An 18,878-nucleotide genomic window follows, 5' to 3' on the forward strand; every position below is an offset into this window, starting at 1 on the left:
AAATTATGTTATGAAATTTGATAAGGCATAGTGACTTGTTTGGCAAAACTGAGATAAGTAGGTACCTACCTAATTGTAAAAATCACGCAAAAGGTCGAACTTTATTGAAAAAAAAAAAAAAATGATGAAAATTCAGTAGGTACGAGTACTTACATTATCTTACGTTATAAGACCTGTTGATTCTCAAGCATCGCCGTATAATGGGATATTTTTCTAATAACTTTCTGCGACAGTGCTCGGTACGTAGAATATGATTTTACGAGTACAGTGACGTAGATTTTTCGATGGTTTTTTCCTGTGAATTTCGCGACTGATGCTTTTAAAGATATTGAAAATAAGAAAGAGACCTACTTGAATATTTCATAAGTGCGACGTTGCGTATCCAGCGCCATTTCCCTTGACGACAGATTTTTCGCACAGAGAATGAAGTCAAATTATTATCGAATTGTAATGATTTTTTAAACAACTACGTCGAAATGTTTATTGGAAATTATCTAGGTATACTAGTATACGAGTAGGTTACCTACTGCATCAATAAAGTTGGCTTTTTCGTTTTGTACGAGTTGGATTTTAAAAAAATGGAATTCTGAATAGAATTTTGGAGGGTTTCAATTTGTTTAAAAGGGAAAAGATACCTACTGGTGGAATTTAGCCTATTTTTTAGATACCTAATCTAATTCTTATCTTGTTTTTTGTGACTTTACAAATACATAGGAGATTTTATTCCCTGCAGACTACTTGAATGCTAATTTACTCGTAGGTCCTGTTTTATACTTACGCAGCATCGGGATTTTTCGATAGAAAAATGTTCATTTCGATTTTTGAAGGACACCTGCGTCCTGCACTTGTAGATATGGAAACAATTTTTGAATTTTTGATCTTATTCTTTTTGGAATTTGAGTTTTTTTCCAATTTTTTCAATTCTGAAATAGAAATGAAATGAGAAACTTTATATCTCAATTTCTCCTTCAAATTCCAAAATGTTTCAACTAATTTTCAAAAATTTTGCGTTTTTTTCCTTGCACAAAATGTTATATTATTCAAAGCAAAAAATTGTTTAAATTCAGTAGGGTAGAGTGGGGTAATTGCAAAAATGGGGTAATTGCAAAATTTTGACCTCATGCAAACAAATATTAATTTTCTGGTTGTGCCAACTAGGGGATGTCGAAGCAACAACCTTTACCGACATATTCATCTGGCCACAACTCTCTGGGTTCAACTTGTCGCTCCATAGCAAACACGTTTATCAAAGCATGTTGAAACCACTCATAAGTAAAGTGAGAGGTGTTTTTTTAAAAAAAATGCATGTGAAATAGAAAAAACTGTCGATTTATCTGGAATTTTCACGATTTAGGGTCATGAAGGATTGTAGTTTAAGGTAAGATATCGCAATTTGAAATTGTTTTTCATTTTGGCCGTAAACTGCGTTTTTCCAATCACCCCAGAAAAAATCGACTGGGGGTAATTGCAAAAACGATTTTTTTTTTCATTTTTGCACTTACCACAAATATTTTTTTGCCCTAAATAACTTGAAAATGGTTTGAAATTACAAAAAATAAACTTCCATGGTCACATGGTGAGTTACACGTTAGAGAAGTGATTAACAGTTTTACTGAATTTTAGAATTATTGCTCCTTTTTAACGTTTTACTAATATATTTGACGAAAAATGTATTTCTATGACGAGTTTTTTACATAAAGAAACATCAGAAATGATCAATTGTTGATTTTTTGTTCATTTTAGTGAGTTAAAAAAAAATTTTTTTTCAACATTTTTTCACTCCCCTAAAATTTTTTTTGAGAAGTGGAAAAGTTATCGAATTTTTTACCGAATCAAGACCACGAATACATCAAAAGTTAGCAAATGACACGTAGAATACAGTGAGTGTGTTGAAAATGTAAAAAAATAAAAAAAAATATCGCCCACTTATTTGCATCTACCCCAACATGGACCCCAACATGGGGTAAATGCGAAAGTCGATTTTCAAATTTTCAAATTGCAATTTTCTCCACGATTTGTGGACCAAATTGTACCAAAATTTTACCATTGATAGAGAACCTCTTGAAGTATAAGTGGTACAAATTTCAGCTTCATCCGTGCAATAGTCTTTTTACAGAGCCCTCTCAAAGTGTCACTAATCAAATGGTGCTTTGCAATTACCCCACTCTGCCTTAAAATAAAATCTTCATAATTCTCAAACATTTTCAAAAAAATCCAATTTTTACTTGCTTAAAAAAAAATGAAATTCTAAAATATAAAAATGATCAACATTGAAAACCTCGGCATTATTTTAGCCTATTTTATTCCAATTTCGTTGGGATGTAAAAAATTTTCTTTGTGAGCTGTCGAAAGAAGTTGAAAAAAAAGAGAATTTGGAGTCTCGTATAAAAATAATTAATCAAAATAATTTCAGATGATAAAATTTTACATCTTTCTACTAAATTGGCTTCATGTTCCCATCTGTATCTGTAAATTTAGCTCTGGAAATCAACATAATCGTTTGGAAAAAATTTAAGAAAATCTTCAATTTCCAAAAATTACATGCCGATTATTCAAATAAGGGTCATTCCACGTCAACTCAACCAAAAAAAGGCGATTTTGAAAGTCATGTCTTTCGATTTCGCTCTAATTTTGTTTACAATATATGCCCACCCAGTAAGTATGAAAGCCGCAATCAGTTTGGTCCCAGCCCCCTCAGGGGGCGGCTGCGGGGTTTCCATTATTTTCACATTGTCTCGAGGTACTCAACTTCAGCAGCCCATTCCTCCAAAACTATGATACTTTGATCAAAACTGATTTCACAGTTCGAAAGGGCGTTGCATTTAAAACTTTTTAAGCATTTTGAAATTTTCAAAAATTGAAAGTTCAAATTCCAAAATGGCGCTGTAAGTAGGAGCTACCATTTAAAATTTTGAAAAAATTTCCATAGATGTAGATTTTGATATTTTTTCGAAATATTTAAGTTTCGAGATGGGATTCTTTGACGGAGGGGGAGCACCCCACCCCCAATTTTGGGCGAAAATTTCGAAAGAAAATCTGGGGCATGTGATATATCGAATTGCATGTTTTTGGTGACGCTGAACACGAATATGACGTCAGATTTTTGATAGGGTCCTATCCACGGCCCCCAGAACCTTCCCAAAGGGGGTAAGCGTTCAAAAAAGTGTTTTGTTCGTGTGACACATGGAATATGTAGTATGTTTTTGGTGACGCTGAACCCGAATATGACATCAGATTTTTGATTGGACCCCACCCACGGCCCCCAACAATTTTTTTGTACTTTTACCTATTGGGGAAGGTTCTGTGGGTCATGGTTAAGTCGATTCGAAAAACTAAGGCAATATTCGTGTTCAGCGATATCGAAAACATATTACTTCATGTGTCACACAAATGTAACCATTTTGGGGGGGGTCACCCCTTTGGGGAGGTGCTGGAGGCCGTGGGCGAGCCCAATCAAAAATATGACGTCATATTCGTGTTCAGCGTCACCAAAAACATACTATTTCATGTGTCACACGAACAAAACACGTTTTTGAACTTTTACCCCCTTTGAGGTGGTGCCGGGGGCCGTGAATGGGGTCCTATCAAAAATCTGACGTCATATTCATGTTTAGCGTCACCAAAAACATACAATTGAAGAGTGATATTCCAAAACTCGCTTTGTCCATTTTCACAACTTTTCAGGAAAGAGGAAAAACAGTTTCCCTTTAAACGGGTGAATTGGCTTTTTAGGCGAGTTTAACACTTTATTTGGGTGGATTTATGAGGTAGGAGTGTAAGTATACACTTTATCCTTTAGATACTGCTGAAAAAATTCCAATAAAAATGGACAAAGCGCGTTTTGGAACATTATTTTTTTTTTTTAAATCTATAGTGAATTGGCTATTTAGGTGAGTTTAACACCTCATTTTGGTAGGTTGATGATGTAGGAATGTGAGTTAATACTTCATCTACCAGGTACCGCTAAAAAACGCACTTCGATAAAAATGGACAAAGCGAGTTTTGGAATATCACTCTTCAATTCAATATATCACATGCCCCAGATTTTCTTTCGAAATTTTCGCCCAAAATTTGGGGTGGGGGTGCTCCCCCTCCGTCATAGAGTCCCATATCGAAACCTAAATATTTCAAAAAAGTATCAAAATGCACATCTATGGAAATTTTTTCAAAATTTTAAATGGTAGCTCTCACTTACAGTGACATTTTGAAATTTGAAGTTTCAAATTAAAGGTTCAACTTTCAACTTTTGAAAATTTCAAAATACTTAAAAAGTTAAAAATTCAATGCCCTTTTGAACTGTGAAATCAGTTTTGATCAAAGTATCATAGTTTTGGAGGATGGGCTGCCGAAGTTGAGTACCTCGAGACAATGTGAAAATAATGGAAGCCCCCCAGCCGCCCCCTGAGGGGGCTGGGACCAAACTGATTGCGGCTTTCTTACTTACTGGGTGGGTAGATATTGTAAAAAAAATTTGAGCAAAATCGAAGGACATGACCCAAAAACGTTGGTTGAGTTGACATGGAATGACCCATATAAGTAGATACTTAGGTACAATTTTATTTTTCAAATATCACAATTTGATTGTTCAGTCTAACTACTCGCATAAAAATTCTGAAAATTCATCGGTTGAACTTCTTTAGCGTTGAAGGATTAAATCGATTTCAATTTGAACGAGTCGTAACGACTTTTGCAATTTTTCTTTTTAATTCAGGTGGTATATTTTTTATTACTTACAATTTCATGATTTTTTTAATAGGCACTTTAATGAGGGAGACAAGTATCCTAACTGGTAGAATAATGTTTGAATTACACACACTTGAATCGACGGAGCATACAAAAAGTACAACACTAGCCAAAATTTCAGCTGCTGAAGTGCGTTTTTTTCAATTTTTAATATATTTGAAAATCTTTGAAAAAAAATATGAAAAAATCAAAATTTTACCAAATTATAATCTAGAATGCTCAATTTTAGTATACATCTCTATTTATGACCTCCGAATCGACTGGAAATGGTTTCGAACTGGTTTGAGCAATTCAAGAGCTTCCAACAAATTTTTAAAAGTTTAAATTCCTATCAAAATTTCATCCAATCAAGTTGGAAAGCTAAAATTTACTTTATTTCCCAATTTCAAGATAGTGGGTTGACTAGAAAGAGTTTCAAGCCATTCTAGAGCCTTCATTCTAAATTTTCAAAAGTGGCGTAAAAACTGCCCAAATTAAGTTTTTGGCTAGTTCGAATTTAGGTACATTTGGACTGTTTTCATTGCACATTTCGACATTTTAGAAGCCTAATTTTGACATGACTTAAACATTTGCTTACTGTCTTGTGTTTTATTTATTCGACAGTTTTATCGAATGTACCTACTTATAAAAAAAGTTGAACTTCAATCAATGTTCCGCAAGTAAGTAGATATCACACTTGAAAGATGATGCAATTCGATAAGCACACTTAAGCTTCCGGAACCCATTATCATCGCGATACCTAAAGTATATTTTTAATCAGCGTGTAAAAATAGAATTAGGTATCAACTTTGAAGAATTATATAATTTAAATGATTCGTCATTGAGCAATTTTTCATTACAAAAATAAACGATGAATTTGCGACGATTGACGTAAATGAGTGGCATAAGAATTACCTACTTAAATAAACACTACTTCTAATATACATACAAGTATGTACCTGTACCAGGACTGGGCGCGATTCGAATTATGTACCTGGGTCATTCCACGTCAATTCGACCAAAAAGTGGTAAAAGGGGAGGGATCGGCGATTATTTTTGAAATTTTTCTTATGGAAAAACCTTCCGAAGGGGTGCTCCCCCTCCATTGAGAGATCCCATCTCGAAACTTGAATATTTCGAAATAGCATCAAAAGGTACATCAATGGAAATTTTTTCAAAATTTTGAATGGTAACTCCCACTTACAGCGCCATTTTGAAATTTGAACTTTCAATTTGAAAGTTCAACTTTCAATTTTTGAAAATTTCAAAATGCTTAAAAAGTTCTAAATGCAATGCCCTTTCGAACTGTGAAATCAGTTTTGATCAAAGTATCATAATTTTGGAGGAATAGGCTGCTGAAGTTGAGTATCTCGAGACAATGTGAAAATAATGGAAGCCCCCCCCACCCGCCCTCTGAGGGGGCTGGGACCAAACTAATTGCGGGGTTCTTACTTACTGGGTTTGGTATATATTGTAAAAAAAAATTGAGCTAAATCGAAAGACATGACTTTCAAAATCGCCTTTTTTGGTTGAGTTGACATGGAATGACCCTAGAGTGAAAACTAGCATAAATATGATAGAGTGGCATTATCCTAATTTTTGCCTAAGGTGGTTAAGATAATTTTCATTCCCTAGAGAGTGAGATTTACTTACCCGTTAGATGGTTGAGTCTGAGAGCTGTTTAGAATAAAACCAGATCACTCTATACACATCAAATTACTATTTGTGGTTTAAACGCAAATAAATAGATATTTCCACACATGTCAATATTATTTATTCGTCGTAAAAAGTACAAACAAGAGAAATTAATATAAAATACTTGCAGATATTTTATAATTTAGAAGGAGACACCTCCAACTAGACGACACGCGTTAACGAATCAAGCATTAATTAAAATGATATTTAAAGGCATATTGAATGTTATTTAAATCGATGTACTTAGTTAGATTCCCTAGTTTTGACACCTATCTTCAACATGAACTTATAGTGCTTATGTCTCAGGTAGGTGTTCTTCAATTAACTACGATGAAATTGCAATTAATTAGCATCGAGTCTTTCGACTCAGGTATGTGCCATTTCATCACTTACACACACTGTTCTCATTTTCTACTTCTCCTGTGATCTACTCATACTAAGATCAGCGACAGACTTGGGTTATTTTATTTCATATATACCGATGGCCGTCAGGATCGGAGTATACTATGATTGTTGCGCGATTGATTAAATTTGTCAATTACGTTATTTCATCACAAATTATCCACAGAATTGTGGGCAAAAACTATGAATATGGGGAAGAGATTGGAACTCTTCTGCCTATTTAATTGAGAAAATACACGTTTTGGTGACATTAGCTCCAACGAGCTCGAGATATCGATGCTAAGTGAGGTTGAGAGCTCGCAGCGAGTACCATGATGATACCTAGCTTGCTGCTTTTAGGGAGGGTTGATAGTTCCCACATATACGTACTTCCAGTACACATAAATCACCCACATCCCCGATGTACATAAATCATGTACATTGTACACCTTTAAAGAGGGATTATGTTAAGAATCGCTAAGACGATTAAGGCATATATCACTCTCTCTCAACTTTTCATACTGAACAACATATTAAAAAATTGTAATGGCATTATTTTGTAAAGTCGATTTTAAAAAATTGAGAGTTTGCAAAAAAATTCGTTTTTTTGATTTATATAACTTTTGACTGATGAAGTTGATCCATTCGACCCCTTTACTCAATGAAATGAACTCATCACAAAAAAATCAAAATTCGAAAAAATTCAATTTTAAATTCTAACCATCAAAAAAGGTTTAAATTTATTCAGTTGTCTCATTTTGACCTCTTTCTGACGTATTTCATGAAAACGTTGATAAAAATCACTCTCATAGCAAAAAAAATTAAATTCGTTTATTTTTTGAATTTTTTCAAACTTTGATTTTTTTGTGATACCTAATTTCATCGAGTGAAGGGGGTTTTTCAACTTTTTCGACGGATACGTAAAAATAGAGGCCAAATGGGTCAACTTCATCAGTCAAAACTTCCTTTCAGAAATTGAACCCCTCCTTATACCAGATGTATCGAGACGTTTAAAAAGGAAAAAATTCTTTGAATTAATTTAGAAATTTTGTACCATTAATATTATGCTTTAGATGTTTTCCTTTCAACAGTAAAAGCATTAAATATATGAAAAAAAAAAATGTTTTAAATCAAAAAATTGAATTTTTTTGCAAATTCTCAATTTTTTAAATCGACTTAACGAAATAATGCCATACTAATTTTTTGATATGTTGTTCAGCATGAAAAGTTGTCAATAATATATATTTTTTAGAATTTTTGAAAGTCGGAGCGATATGAAAACTACGTTTTGAAGCTTTTCGAGCTAATTTTTCGTACATAAAAAAGTGGCAACACTGATTTTTATGATATCACCAAAAAGCGTTGCAAAGCCCTTAACTATTGGAAAAAGTTCCATTTTGGCAGGTATCGCGGTTATCGAGTAATCCGCTGCTGAAATGGATGATATTTCAAGTTTACTGAGAACTTTGACACCCCCTAGCAACCTTCAAAAAAGATCTAGAGGGCTGCGATTTGCGCCATTGGTAATCCCTTCAAAATGTCTATTCACAGGAAAAAATTTAAAAAAATCGCTGACCCCTCCCCCTTACTTTTTTTTGGTCGAATTGACGTGGAATGGCCCACCTATTTTTATTCGTGATTCGAATCATTTAACGCGATTCTTAGGATTTAAATTATTCGAACTGATTCGAATCGTCAAAATGAAGTAATGATTCGTGATTCGAAAATTTCAACGATTCGTGTTTGTGATTCGAATCATGTTTTTCCCTTTAAATCCAATTTTCTATTTTTTCCCCACTCGATAAGAATAGCGTTTTTTGATTTCATGTTCTATCTCAATCTTGATTGTAAATAATTCAATAAATTGACTTAACTTCGAAAACAATCATAGAAAAAAGCAATGAAAGGAAAAATCTATGATCTGAAGAAAAATCTTCTATTCACGATTCGTGATTCGAAACGAGTGATTCGCGGTTCGAAAAACTGGCATAATTCGCAATTCGTGATTCGAATAATTTTACAAAATCTGATTCTCCAGGTTGATGATTCGAATTGGCAAAATTGATTTTTACATGATTCTGCCCACTCCTGACTGGTACCTATGTAGGTAACTAGCTGTTACAAGCATTTACGTCAAATATGCAAACCTACTTATTTACCCCTGGCTGAATAATATTTTCTAGATTTTTCTCTCCAATAAACGAATCCTACGAAACGTCAATTATTAGCAATTCAATCGTATAGGAAAAAATACATATCTATTTATACACTCAATAGGAGTCGATTATGCATAATTTTTCCCCCTCCACATATTCATATTTTTAGGAGTATTATCTACTTCAGTTAATTTCTCTTCGCAAATGTGCAAGTTATCCATTTGTGTTTGTTTTACTCAGGTGAAAGGTGGATCTGCTGGCGTTGAATTATGTTAACCTCTCAAGTAGTGCTGTCGTTGGTGATGTTATCGTTGATATTGCTGTTACGAAATGTACAATCGTATTATATAGAAAATTCACTCGATTCCGATGTCAACGAATTTGACGACGATATACCTAATGATGCAGTCAATGGCGGCGTCAGCTGGAAATCGAATGACGATTACACGTATCCAGAAAATCTCAAAGATGTCGTACTGATGAAGGATAATCCTCAATTGTACTTCGTTACGTCTATGGACAGAAAACGTGATAATATGGTGAGTTCTTTGAATTATTTTTGATTTTTTTTTTTTTTTGCTTAAGGTTATGTACTTATTAATTATTAGGTATATCAGACCATTTTCAGCTTGAGCCAGTCTGAAAAATCTGTAGGTATTTCCACCCCCTCCCACCCTCTCGCTCTTTATATCTAATGTAAATTTCTGCACATTTTTTGAAGTAAAAAAGATACCAAAGTTTTATAAAAATATCAAACTTCTACTAAAAATTTTCCCCAACTCCCACACATCATCTCAGGTACGTAAAAAAATAACCCTTAAAAACGACGACGATAATAATACGTAAACAAACGGTAAATGTAGATGAGTACAAAATGGTCCTCGAATATTTATCCCCGTTTAAATCCTCGGCTTCTTAAACGCCATATTTTATGGCACGTAGTTCGAACAATCATAAATATATATTCGTATATTATACGAGCAGCAAAGGTGCGGTATTAGCATTTTAGGAAAAAGATTATCGCAACTGTAAAAGCAAACAGGTAGTCGACATCTTTATAAAGATATCAACGAGGGCGAACGCTTAAAGGTGAGATTATTCGTAAAACTGTCATAGGGCTAATCTTTTCGCTACAGTTTTGATCTTACATCTATTCCGCAGAGTTTCCTTCTTTAGTTGCGCTGCTGGTATTCAAATAAACCTGGTATACATCTTGCATATTTATTTGTTATTAATAGTCTACTTCCGATGGTGGAAATTCCGAATTCGTCTTAGGTAATATTATTAAATATTTGAAAAAGGGGAAGAACACGCTGCGGTGTTAAGTTCAATAGTCGAAAAAATGAGGTTTTAAAGGTATTGTTAGACGTGTTCGTAGTTTCTTTTTCTATCGTTTTGGAATTTAGAATCTCTGCAGTTAGAAGGGGTAATTTTTTATTGTATTCCAAAGTTCATTATTTTTGCTCTCTCCAGAGTGGTTTGAAATTTCTGGAGGAAATTATAAAACGACTGGAGGCTTCAGAATGGTCCAAAACTAGAGTTGTTGATGTGTGGGAGTTTGAAAAAATTATTCACATTGGTTAACTTTGCTAAAGAAAAAAAATGCCACGAGGCAATTGTTAAAAAAATGAGACTTTGGCTTTAAAATACTTACGTTTACTTAACAGTAATTTTAAAAATCACATTTCAGTTCAAGAATAGTAGGTACCAAAATTGAAAAATGAGACAGCTAGGTGGTCACCTGGAGGATGGAGGGTGCAAAAATGCTGTTCTTAAGTGGGTGAAATTTTGGAATAAGATACAGAAAAACTGACTCTTTTTTGCTTTGTGATCCAATTTTTTCAAAAAAATCACCCCTGATCGCTCAAACAGTTCTTTTACACATTTTTATTTTCATAAAGTACATTATAATTACATGAAATGAAGAATTCTGATGAAATAGGTATCAAATATTGACTTTTTTGTACCTAAAAATCTTGCTTATTTGCCTCCCTCTCGAAAAAAGTCCAAGTACTTACACTGTCAAAAAGTCTACAAAAATGAACAATTTGATAAAAGAGATGGGCAGTGATCAAGTACTTATAGGTCACAAGAAGTTCAAAAAAAAAAATGCAAGTACATATTGCCCGTGAGGAATGTTTTTGAATGAAATTAGAGTTGGTGGCGGCTATTGGAAAAGATGTATGTATTTTTTGCTTTCCAATAGCCGCCATCGGAATATTTTCGCCATATTGAACACAATGAAGTGATCAAGCAGTTGAAAATGACAAGCACACAATCAGCTTTGGCTCTCATACATTTGGAATTATGCATACAAACAAACACAAATAAGTTGGTTCTACAAAGACATCAATATTTTTACTTTTCATCGCATTTTCCTTATTTAACTTCAGAAATTTTTTAATTTTTGCGGTAGCAAATTATTTTTCAAAACCAGTAAAACCATACAAATGGAGAATATAGAAAAATCAGGTGAGGGGACAATGAAGGGATATGGAATGGTTGAAAGTTTCTATTAGCACAATCAGTGTTACCAAAAAAATATCCTTACCTGCATATCAAGATAGCTGACAGGGTATTCCTGGGTAAAATACATGGTTGGTGGAAAGTTATCAGATCAGTCCAACTAAACCAATCGTATGCTATCATTATCATTATTCACTGTGACCAACCGAAATATTTAGCATAAAACTTTTTTAGGGGTTCTCGATATTTCTGTCCACCTTGTAGGTGAAATGCCCCTGCCCTCGGATTTGTGAAGCTTTGATGAAATATTGTATGGTACTTTATGTTGGAGCCTAAAAAATTCCCCCACTCGACCATTCTTGCTCACAATAACGAAAAACGCGTTTTTGAGGGGAAAAAATAGAGATTTAACGTTTAAACCACCCACTGATGTAGGTACCTAGAAATTTTACACTCCAACAAATTGTCTGCTTGACTACCCACTATCCTTCCTACTTACCTACCTACCTACCTACTTAACCAGCCATGAGCCATGTAGAGATTTTACACTCCAACAAATTAACTGCTTGAGTACCCACCTTCCTTCCCTTTTACCTACCTAACCACCCATGAAGAGATTTTACACTCCAACAAATTGTCTGCTTGAGTACTCACCATCCTTCTTACCTACCTGCCTACCTACCTACCTAACCACCCATGTAGAGATTTTACACTCCAACTAATTGTCTGCTTGAGTACCCACCTTCCTTCCTACTTACCTAAGTACCTACCTACCTAACCATTCTGTGTAGAGATTTTACATTCCAACAAATTGTCTATTCGAGCACCCACCTTCTTTCCAACGTACTTACCTACCTACCTACCCATCCAAGCCCATATAGAGAAAGACATCAATGGGGAAAAAGTTGAGAAAAGATAGAATGAGGGGTAGACAAAGGGGAAAAAATTAAAAAGACAAATAATTTTACTAGTACGTACATATTAATATAAAATCCATTAGATGTCCCCAAATAGTTTACATATTTGTACATGTATCACCATATTGATTACAAAAAAAAAACAAAAAAACTAGATACTTACCTAGCAATGTGAGTAGCATATTTAGTTACTCTTACTTTCAATTGAAATCACAACACAATACCAAAAACACAACATAATAGATGCCAAAAGCATAATGTGATACAGAAAGCACAACATGATACCAAAAGCTCAAAAGCTCAACTTACTTGATACCAAAAACGCAATGCAATACCTACTAAAAAAAGCACAACACTATTGGAATTTGAAACTAAAGTGGCTGACATCTGTTGGCTGAACGCCGAACTAATGAAACAGTGATGATGGTTACATTTTACATGTTGTGTTCTTACAGGAGATTAAATTCACCAAATCATCTGGTGATGTTTTTTCTTTTGTTGTTTTGAATTAAAAAAGCGTTTTTTCTACTTTAGGAATGAACTATTACTTCTCAGATTAACTCATTTTTAAACACCTAAACATTGCATCATTCAACCTGCTACAGAGGCAAGCTTGTGCATGTACTTACAAAAAATCTTACATGCACTTATCAACATTACACGCCAAGTACAGAGGAACCACCAGTTACTAGCCGAGCTAACAGATCACACCCGGCCTGGACCCACCCACCGAGTTACTGAGAAAATCTCGGTGAACCGCAACATATTTGGGCTGATGAGGTAAAAACTGGACCGCTTAAAAAATTTCTGAATGCATTTTTATGCTCAGTGTCCTGCACTTTATAAAATGGGTGGAAAAAATTTGGCCGATTGAGAATCCCAAAATCAGGGCTGCTAAAATGGGATATATCGGTGGGTCATGTGCTGTTGGATCCGGCCTTGGATCATGCCCACCATCTGTTAGCAGAATCAAAAAGCTGAAACTGGTTTGAACATGTATAGAGGTCAACACTGAGGAGCTCAGGGTCTCTTAAACAACCCGGCTAGCTCCAATGTGCTTGTGTAGATGTCACTGGTAAGCAAGTGGGAAACTACTAGTGGAAGCTCAAAAATAAATTTCTATGAAATTCGCAATCAATTGCGCAATAGAGGCAACACCAACATGAAGGATGTTAGCCCAAATACCCAATTTGACATAAGGGTATGCATTGATTTCTATGCGATACCACCTCAAGTGGTTACCTATACAACTTGATGATGATGGTCCCATAAGTGGGATGCAGAATAGTTGTGTTTGGATAAAAGGTACTATGCCCTATTAACGCCATGCACTCGAAAAATTGGAACTACTCTGTCACAATTAAACTTATTCCCATTCTGATTAGTGTAGGTGATAAAGGATACATGAAGGTATATTTTGAGTGAATGTTTGAATTTTTATAATCTTTTTCCTCCGAGCTATAACAGTTCAAAGTGAGGTCACCATTTTGGCGTTATTAGGAACTGGGTGCCTAACAACACCAACATTTTTTTTTTCAATTTTAAATATAGAATTTGGCAATATAACCAATTTTGAATGCAATTAATGAAATCTACAATAAAAAATGTATACCCTACAACCAAAATTATCCGCAAAAGTAAATTTTAACCCCAATCAAAATGCATTTTCAAATTTTGAAAAAGTGAAAAAAATGCAAATTTTTTTTAAAATTTTAAATATAAAATTTTGTGATGCAACCAATTTTGAATGAAGTTAATGAAGTTATTGAAATCTATGATGAAAAATGTATACCCTACCACCAAAATTATCCACAAAAGTGAATTTTAACCCCAATCAAAATGCATATTTTCAAATTCTGAAAAAGTGATTTCAATTTTAAATCTAAAATTTTGGGATAAAACAAATTTTTAACTCAATTATTGAAATCTATAATGAAAAATACCCTACCACTGAAATTATCCGCAAAAGTAAATTTTAACCTGAAGAAAAATGCATTTTCAAATTTCAAAAACAACAAAATAAATTGTAAGAAATAAGGTGCACCGGGGCAAGTCAGAATGATTTTTTGCAATTTCAACTTTGACCAGCTGTTACTCCCCTTCTAATGAACCAATATGGATCAAATTTATTATGTAGGTTCCCATAAGGGTTCTTAACCTATGGTAAAAATTTGAGCGCGATTGACCCAGTAGCTTTCGCTCAGTGGAATAGAATATAAACTGTCCTGACTTACCCCAATTGGGGGAAGTCAGAACAGGCTAAACTTTGCAGAGGCGTAGATCACAAACCAAGCGTCCTAGAAAAATTGCTTTATAACCAAATTGTAGAGAATTTAATTCTCTTTGAGATCAATCTCATCAGATTTTCACTAGGACGCACGGTTCGTCCGCTATATGCGAAAAACTAAGAAATAGAAAGTCTGTATTTTAGACCAAATTCAAAATAAGTTCAAAACAACAACAAAATACAATTGAACCAAAGACATCTAAAATGAAACTGAATTGCGAAAATTTTTATGCCGTGATGAAGTAGGGGTAGTACCCTCAAGTCACCTTTAGTGGCACTTCACCAGATATAAACGTCTAGGCACTAGAGCAAGTTTTCTAACTTACCCCGAATTCCAACTTCCCCCGGTGCACCTTACAAAAAAATGTATTGAAAATCAATAATATTGAAATAGGTAATTATTAGTCGTCATCATGGTTCCTTATCCTTTACAGGACATTGGAAATTGCATTTTTGTGGTACCCTAACAGGGTGAGGCGTATGCCTATTGCCACTGCGATTATTCTAGGGAATCGATGTTGTTTCGAGCTTCCACTAGTAGTTTCCCGTTGCTTTCTAGTGACATCTACACAACCACCCTGAGCTCCTCAGTGTTGACCTCTATAGACGCTTGAACCAGTTTCAGCTTTTTGATTCTGCTAACAGATGGCGTGCATTATCTGTTAGCTCGGCTAAACTGGTAGTCCCAGGGTACTTGGCGTGTAATGTTGATAATTGCTCGAAAGATTTTTTTTAATTACACGCACAAGCTTGCCTCTGTCGCTGGGTTTGAACCAGGTACCTCGTGAACGGAGGTCCGCGGCTCTACCTACTATACGCCACCGAGGGACTACAGGTAATTATTACTTACTTATTAATCACCTCTACAGCTTTTTGACATTTCTGAAAAAAAAATTGAGAAAAATTACGTGGGCGTTGATAGGACACCCCTATGTTCAACTTTGAAGAAAAATTTTAGCACGAAAAAATGCATAAAATGGATCATCTATGAGCTTAACATGTAGAAAAAGGTACAAATATTCATTAGAAAGCTGATGTATGTACTTGCCAAAAATATTTTTTTCTTCATCTATTTTCAAAATTACGTGTTTGATATTTGCACCGCACCATCAATGAAAAACGTTGAATGCAAAATTTTTGGATTTCCACTTTGAAAATCACAACAAGATTTCGCTGGTCACATTGTTTTCATTTATAGAATACCTGAGTTTGTGTTATAGCCCGGTATGACTTTTAGTTTTCGAGATATTAGCTGTTGGCGTTATTGGGTGCCTGGCGTATTTAGGGCACAGTACCTAAGTATGTTTTGTACATGATTCGAATCACTTAAGCTAAAAATAAGAACATATTGGAAGAGTAGAAGGTCCCTTCTTCCATCTATAACAAAAATCACCTTGCTAGCTTGGTAATAGAATTAATTATTGATTTTCAAAAATTACAAATTCAGTAGTGTTTTTCAGCGCGCTCTATAATTTGTTTTAAATTCTAATATGTACCAAAAGTATCTATTTACAAAAGTGTAACAGAATATCTGCCCGAATCTACAAAAAAAACATGGAAAATTCTCGAAAAATACAGAAAAAAATAGCGTTTTATTTTAATTTAATAATCATTTCTATAGCTCGAGTCTTTTTAAATTCACTTGTGTACTCGTACCTACCTACTCAAAACCATAAGTGCGTTCGAAGCTGCGAACAATGAATCTTATTTTGAAATAAGACCGCTGCATAAATAGGTATACAATGTGTACTATGGTTCTCGTTCTTGAAAAATTAGCTACATTCTACATTCATCAAAAAGGGTGCTAAGGAAACTTGTTCCAAACCTCAAAATCACAATAGCAGTTCTGCGCCAGGAGTGAAAACAACGGAGCGAAATTTCTCCATTTCATCGATATATTTGTTTGCAAAATGATCAAGATCACGAAGAATATCAGTGTAAATGTAAATCTTATACCATGCATAATAATTGTTCCTAATCTCACCTTTAACAATTTTTTCATCAAGTAACTTTTCAAAATACCTTTTTTACGCGGTTTAAACTCGACGTTGAAAAACATGTTTACCGAATATTTCAAGTAGGTTGCCCTGATATAATTTTTTTCACTTCGATGTTCCTTTTTTAATCTTATTCGCGCTGTCGTCGCCCTCTCTCTTCTTTTCTAATCTCTTGATACATATTCATAAACGATTTAAAATCATCTAACGTAAAAAAGGCGCAAGCTTTCTTTACTCGGAAGGGAAAAAAAGTATAGCTATGCTTTTGATTCAAATTATTCGAGAATTTAACGGGCTTAAATTGTTTACATTCGGTAAACTAGCGTTGAAAAGTTGCTCGTTTAGGGGAAAAAATGCCTGTACAAATATTTCCATTGGGGTTGAAATTGTATTGCTGCTTGTGCAGTTTTTTTTGGCCTGTGAGGCGTGAATGACGATTTTTTTTGTATGTAGCACGTTCGTTTACTTTGGTCAAATAACTCGAATGAAGGTATCGAATTGACCAGAATCATAATAAGTACATATCATACCAATTACATTGTGGGTTTTCTTTTTGTTTTAGTCATTTCTTTCTGAAATTACTCGTACGTTACCTCATTCTGAAATTTTCTCGTATTTTGCCAAACGTTTTCATTAAAAGATTTTTAATGACTGAGAATTAATGAAGTTTTGTAAACGGCATACCTAATTTGATATGTATGTAATATGGTGTGAAATATTTTTAATTAACATCAAGCTGCAAGAGATTACACCGAAGATTCAATACGAAAATTTTTTGAGCCACCCTATATACTGATGCATAAAATTCTCGTGTTTATAATCATTATTACATCTTTCAGACACAACAAAAGAAGTAATTTTGTACACAAATTCAAAAATTTACCCAAAATTTTCCCTAATAAACGATCCTATTGTATAAAACTTGCAATAGAGACCGATATGATTACCCCATTTAACAAATTTCACTGCGAATTTTTTCACGCTGAAAATCATTAAACTATAATACGAATCTGCGGAATTCGCGGCGATATAAAGTATGCAAAATGATATTTTCGTAAGCGTACGAACGAGTAATACGACGATATTTACGTACCTTCGAAACAACGTGCATATATAATATATTATTTATGTACTTACTCGTTTAATACGAGATCAATAAACTTGGAATTTGGCGAATTTTACGATAATAGCCATTAAATTCATCCTACGCTATTGCCATTGCCCCCTACAATATACCCTGCTCACTTTTCGTCGCATTCTCAAAAGCCCGAAAGAGTGGTAGATTAGTGGTGTTGATTTGTTTGAGTCTAGGTTCGCAGAATTTAATCCTATATATCAAGTTTCACGTATACTGTGTGTTATTAGTAGGCCTAAGCGGAAAATTATAACTTTGTGTAAGTTAATTAACCGCATATTGTACCATTTGGGGCGGGGGGAGGGTATTTTTACCGCTGAGGATTATCGATGAGAGAGAGTCTGCAGTCTGCGTTGGACGTTTATGTACCTCTACCTACACTATAAACTCGTATAACTCTCGTGATCTCTTTCTAGTTTTAGTTTGATTTCACCTTACGAAGGATCAAATGAGAAAGAGAGTTGACTTTCATCCTCCTGATTTTCATATTATTTAAATTGTTTATCATAAAATTAAGATGCTGTATTGCTGTAAAGTGATGGATTTTTGACACATCTAATGACTCTTTTTTCGCTACGTTTGCTTTTGTTTTACGCAGGCCAGACTGACAGCCAATAAAAGAATGATGACAATGATGAACAACAGTGTCAAAGATGCTACACAAGTACCTGGCAAGCCATCTTTGTCCATAATCAGCCCGCTGGAGGCGTTACAAAGGAAAGTGGCGGTTGTTTATAATAACAGACAAAGAGAAAGAAATAGAGGTTTTCTGAACGATATTGGTAAACGCTCCGCGTTGATGGTCAATACTTACGAGGGCCTTGAACCTGAACAGAATGATGCAGTATTACAGTAAGTTGACATTCTTTAATTTTAATCTGCATACGATGCATAATCTCATTGATTTTTGGATATCTATATTTCAGATATGAATAAAAAATATCTAACATTTTTCTATTTTCGCTGTCGCGTTTTCTGAAAAATCAGTTGTTTTTTTTTTTTAATTTTCCATTTTTGGTGAGATGTGTGAAAGTGAATGCTAGTGAAAGAGAAATTCCTACTCAGAAATAATGAAAGGATATATTTTTTGCATTCATAAAATGAATATCGTTTTCAAAAAAA

The 18,878-nt window shown here is 34.3% G+C and overlaps 1 protein-coding gene across 6 annotated transcripts in view; it reads left to right on the plus strand.

The window, feature by feature from the left end:
• Positions 1 to 18,878, plus strand: part of LOC135841631 (uncharacterized) — a 147,368-nt gene that overhangs the window by 98,865 nt on the left and 29,625 nt on the right. For all 6 annotated transcript variants that reach the window (XR_010557957.1, XM_065358680.1, XM_065358679.1 and 3 more), the window contains 2 exons: positions 9,195 to 9,493; positions 18,355 to 18,608. Coding sequence is in view for 5 of the 6 variants with exons in the window: in XM_065358680.1 (XP_065214752.1) it covers positions 9,224 to 9,493; positions 18,355 to 18,608 (524 nt within the window). In the remaining variant the exon portion in view is untranslated. The remainder of the gene's footprint in view (positions 1 to 9,194; positions 9,494 to 18,354; positions 18,609 to 18,878) is intronic.

The sequence above is a fragment of the Planococcus citri genome, chromosome 3 (assembly GCF_950023065.1).
Source record: "Planococcus citri chromosome 3, ihPlaCitr1.1, whole genome shotgun sequence".
NCBI classification, from domain to species: domain Eukaryota; kingdom Metazoa; phylum Arthropoda; class Insecta; order Hemiptera; family Pseudococcidae; genus Planococcus; species Planococcus citri.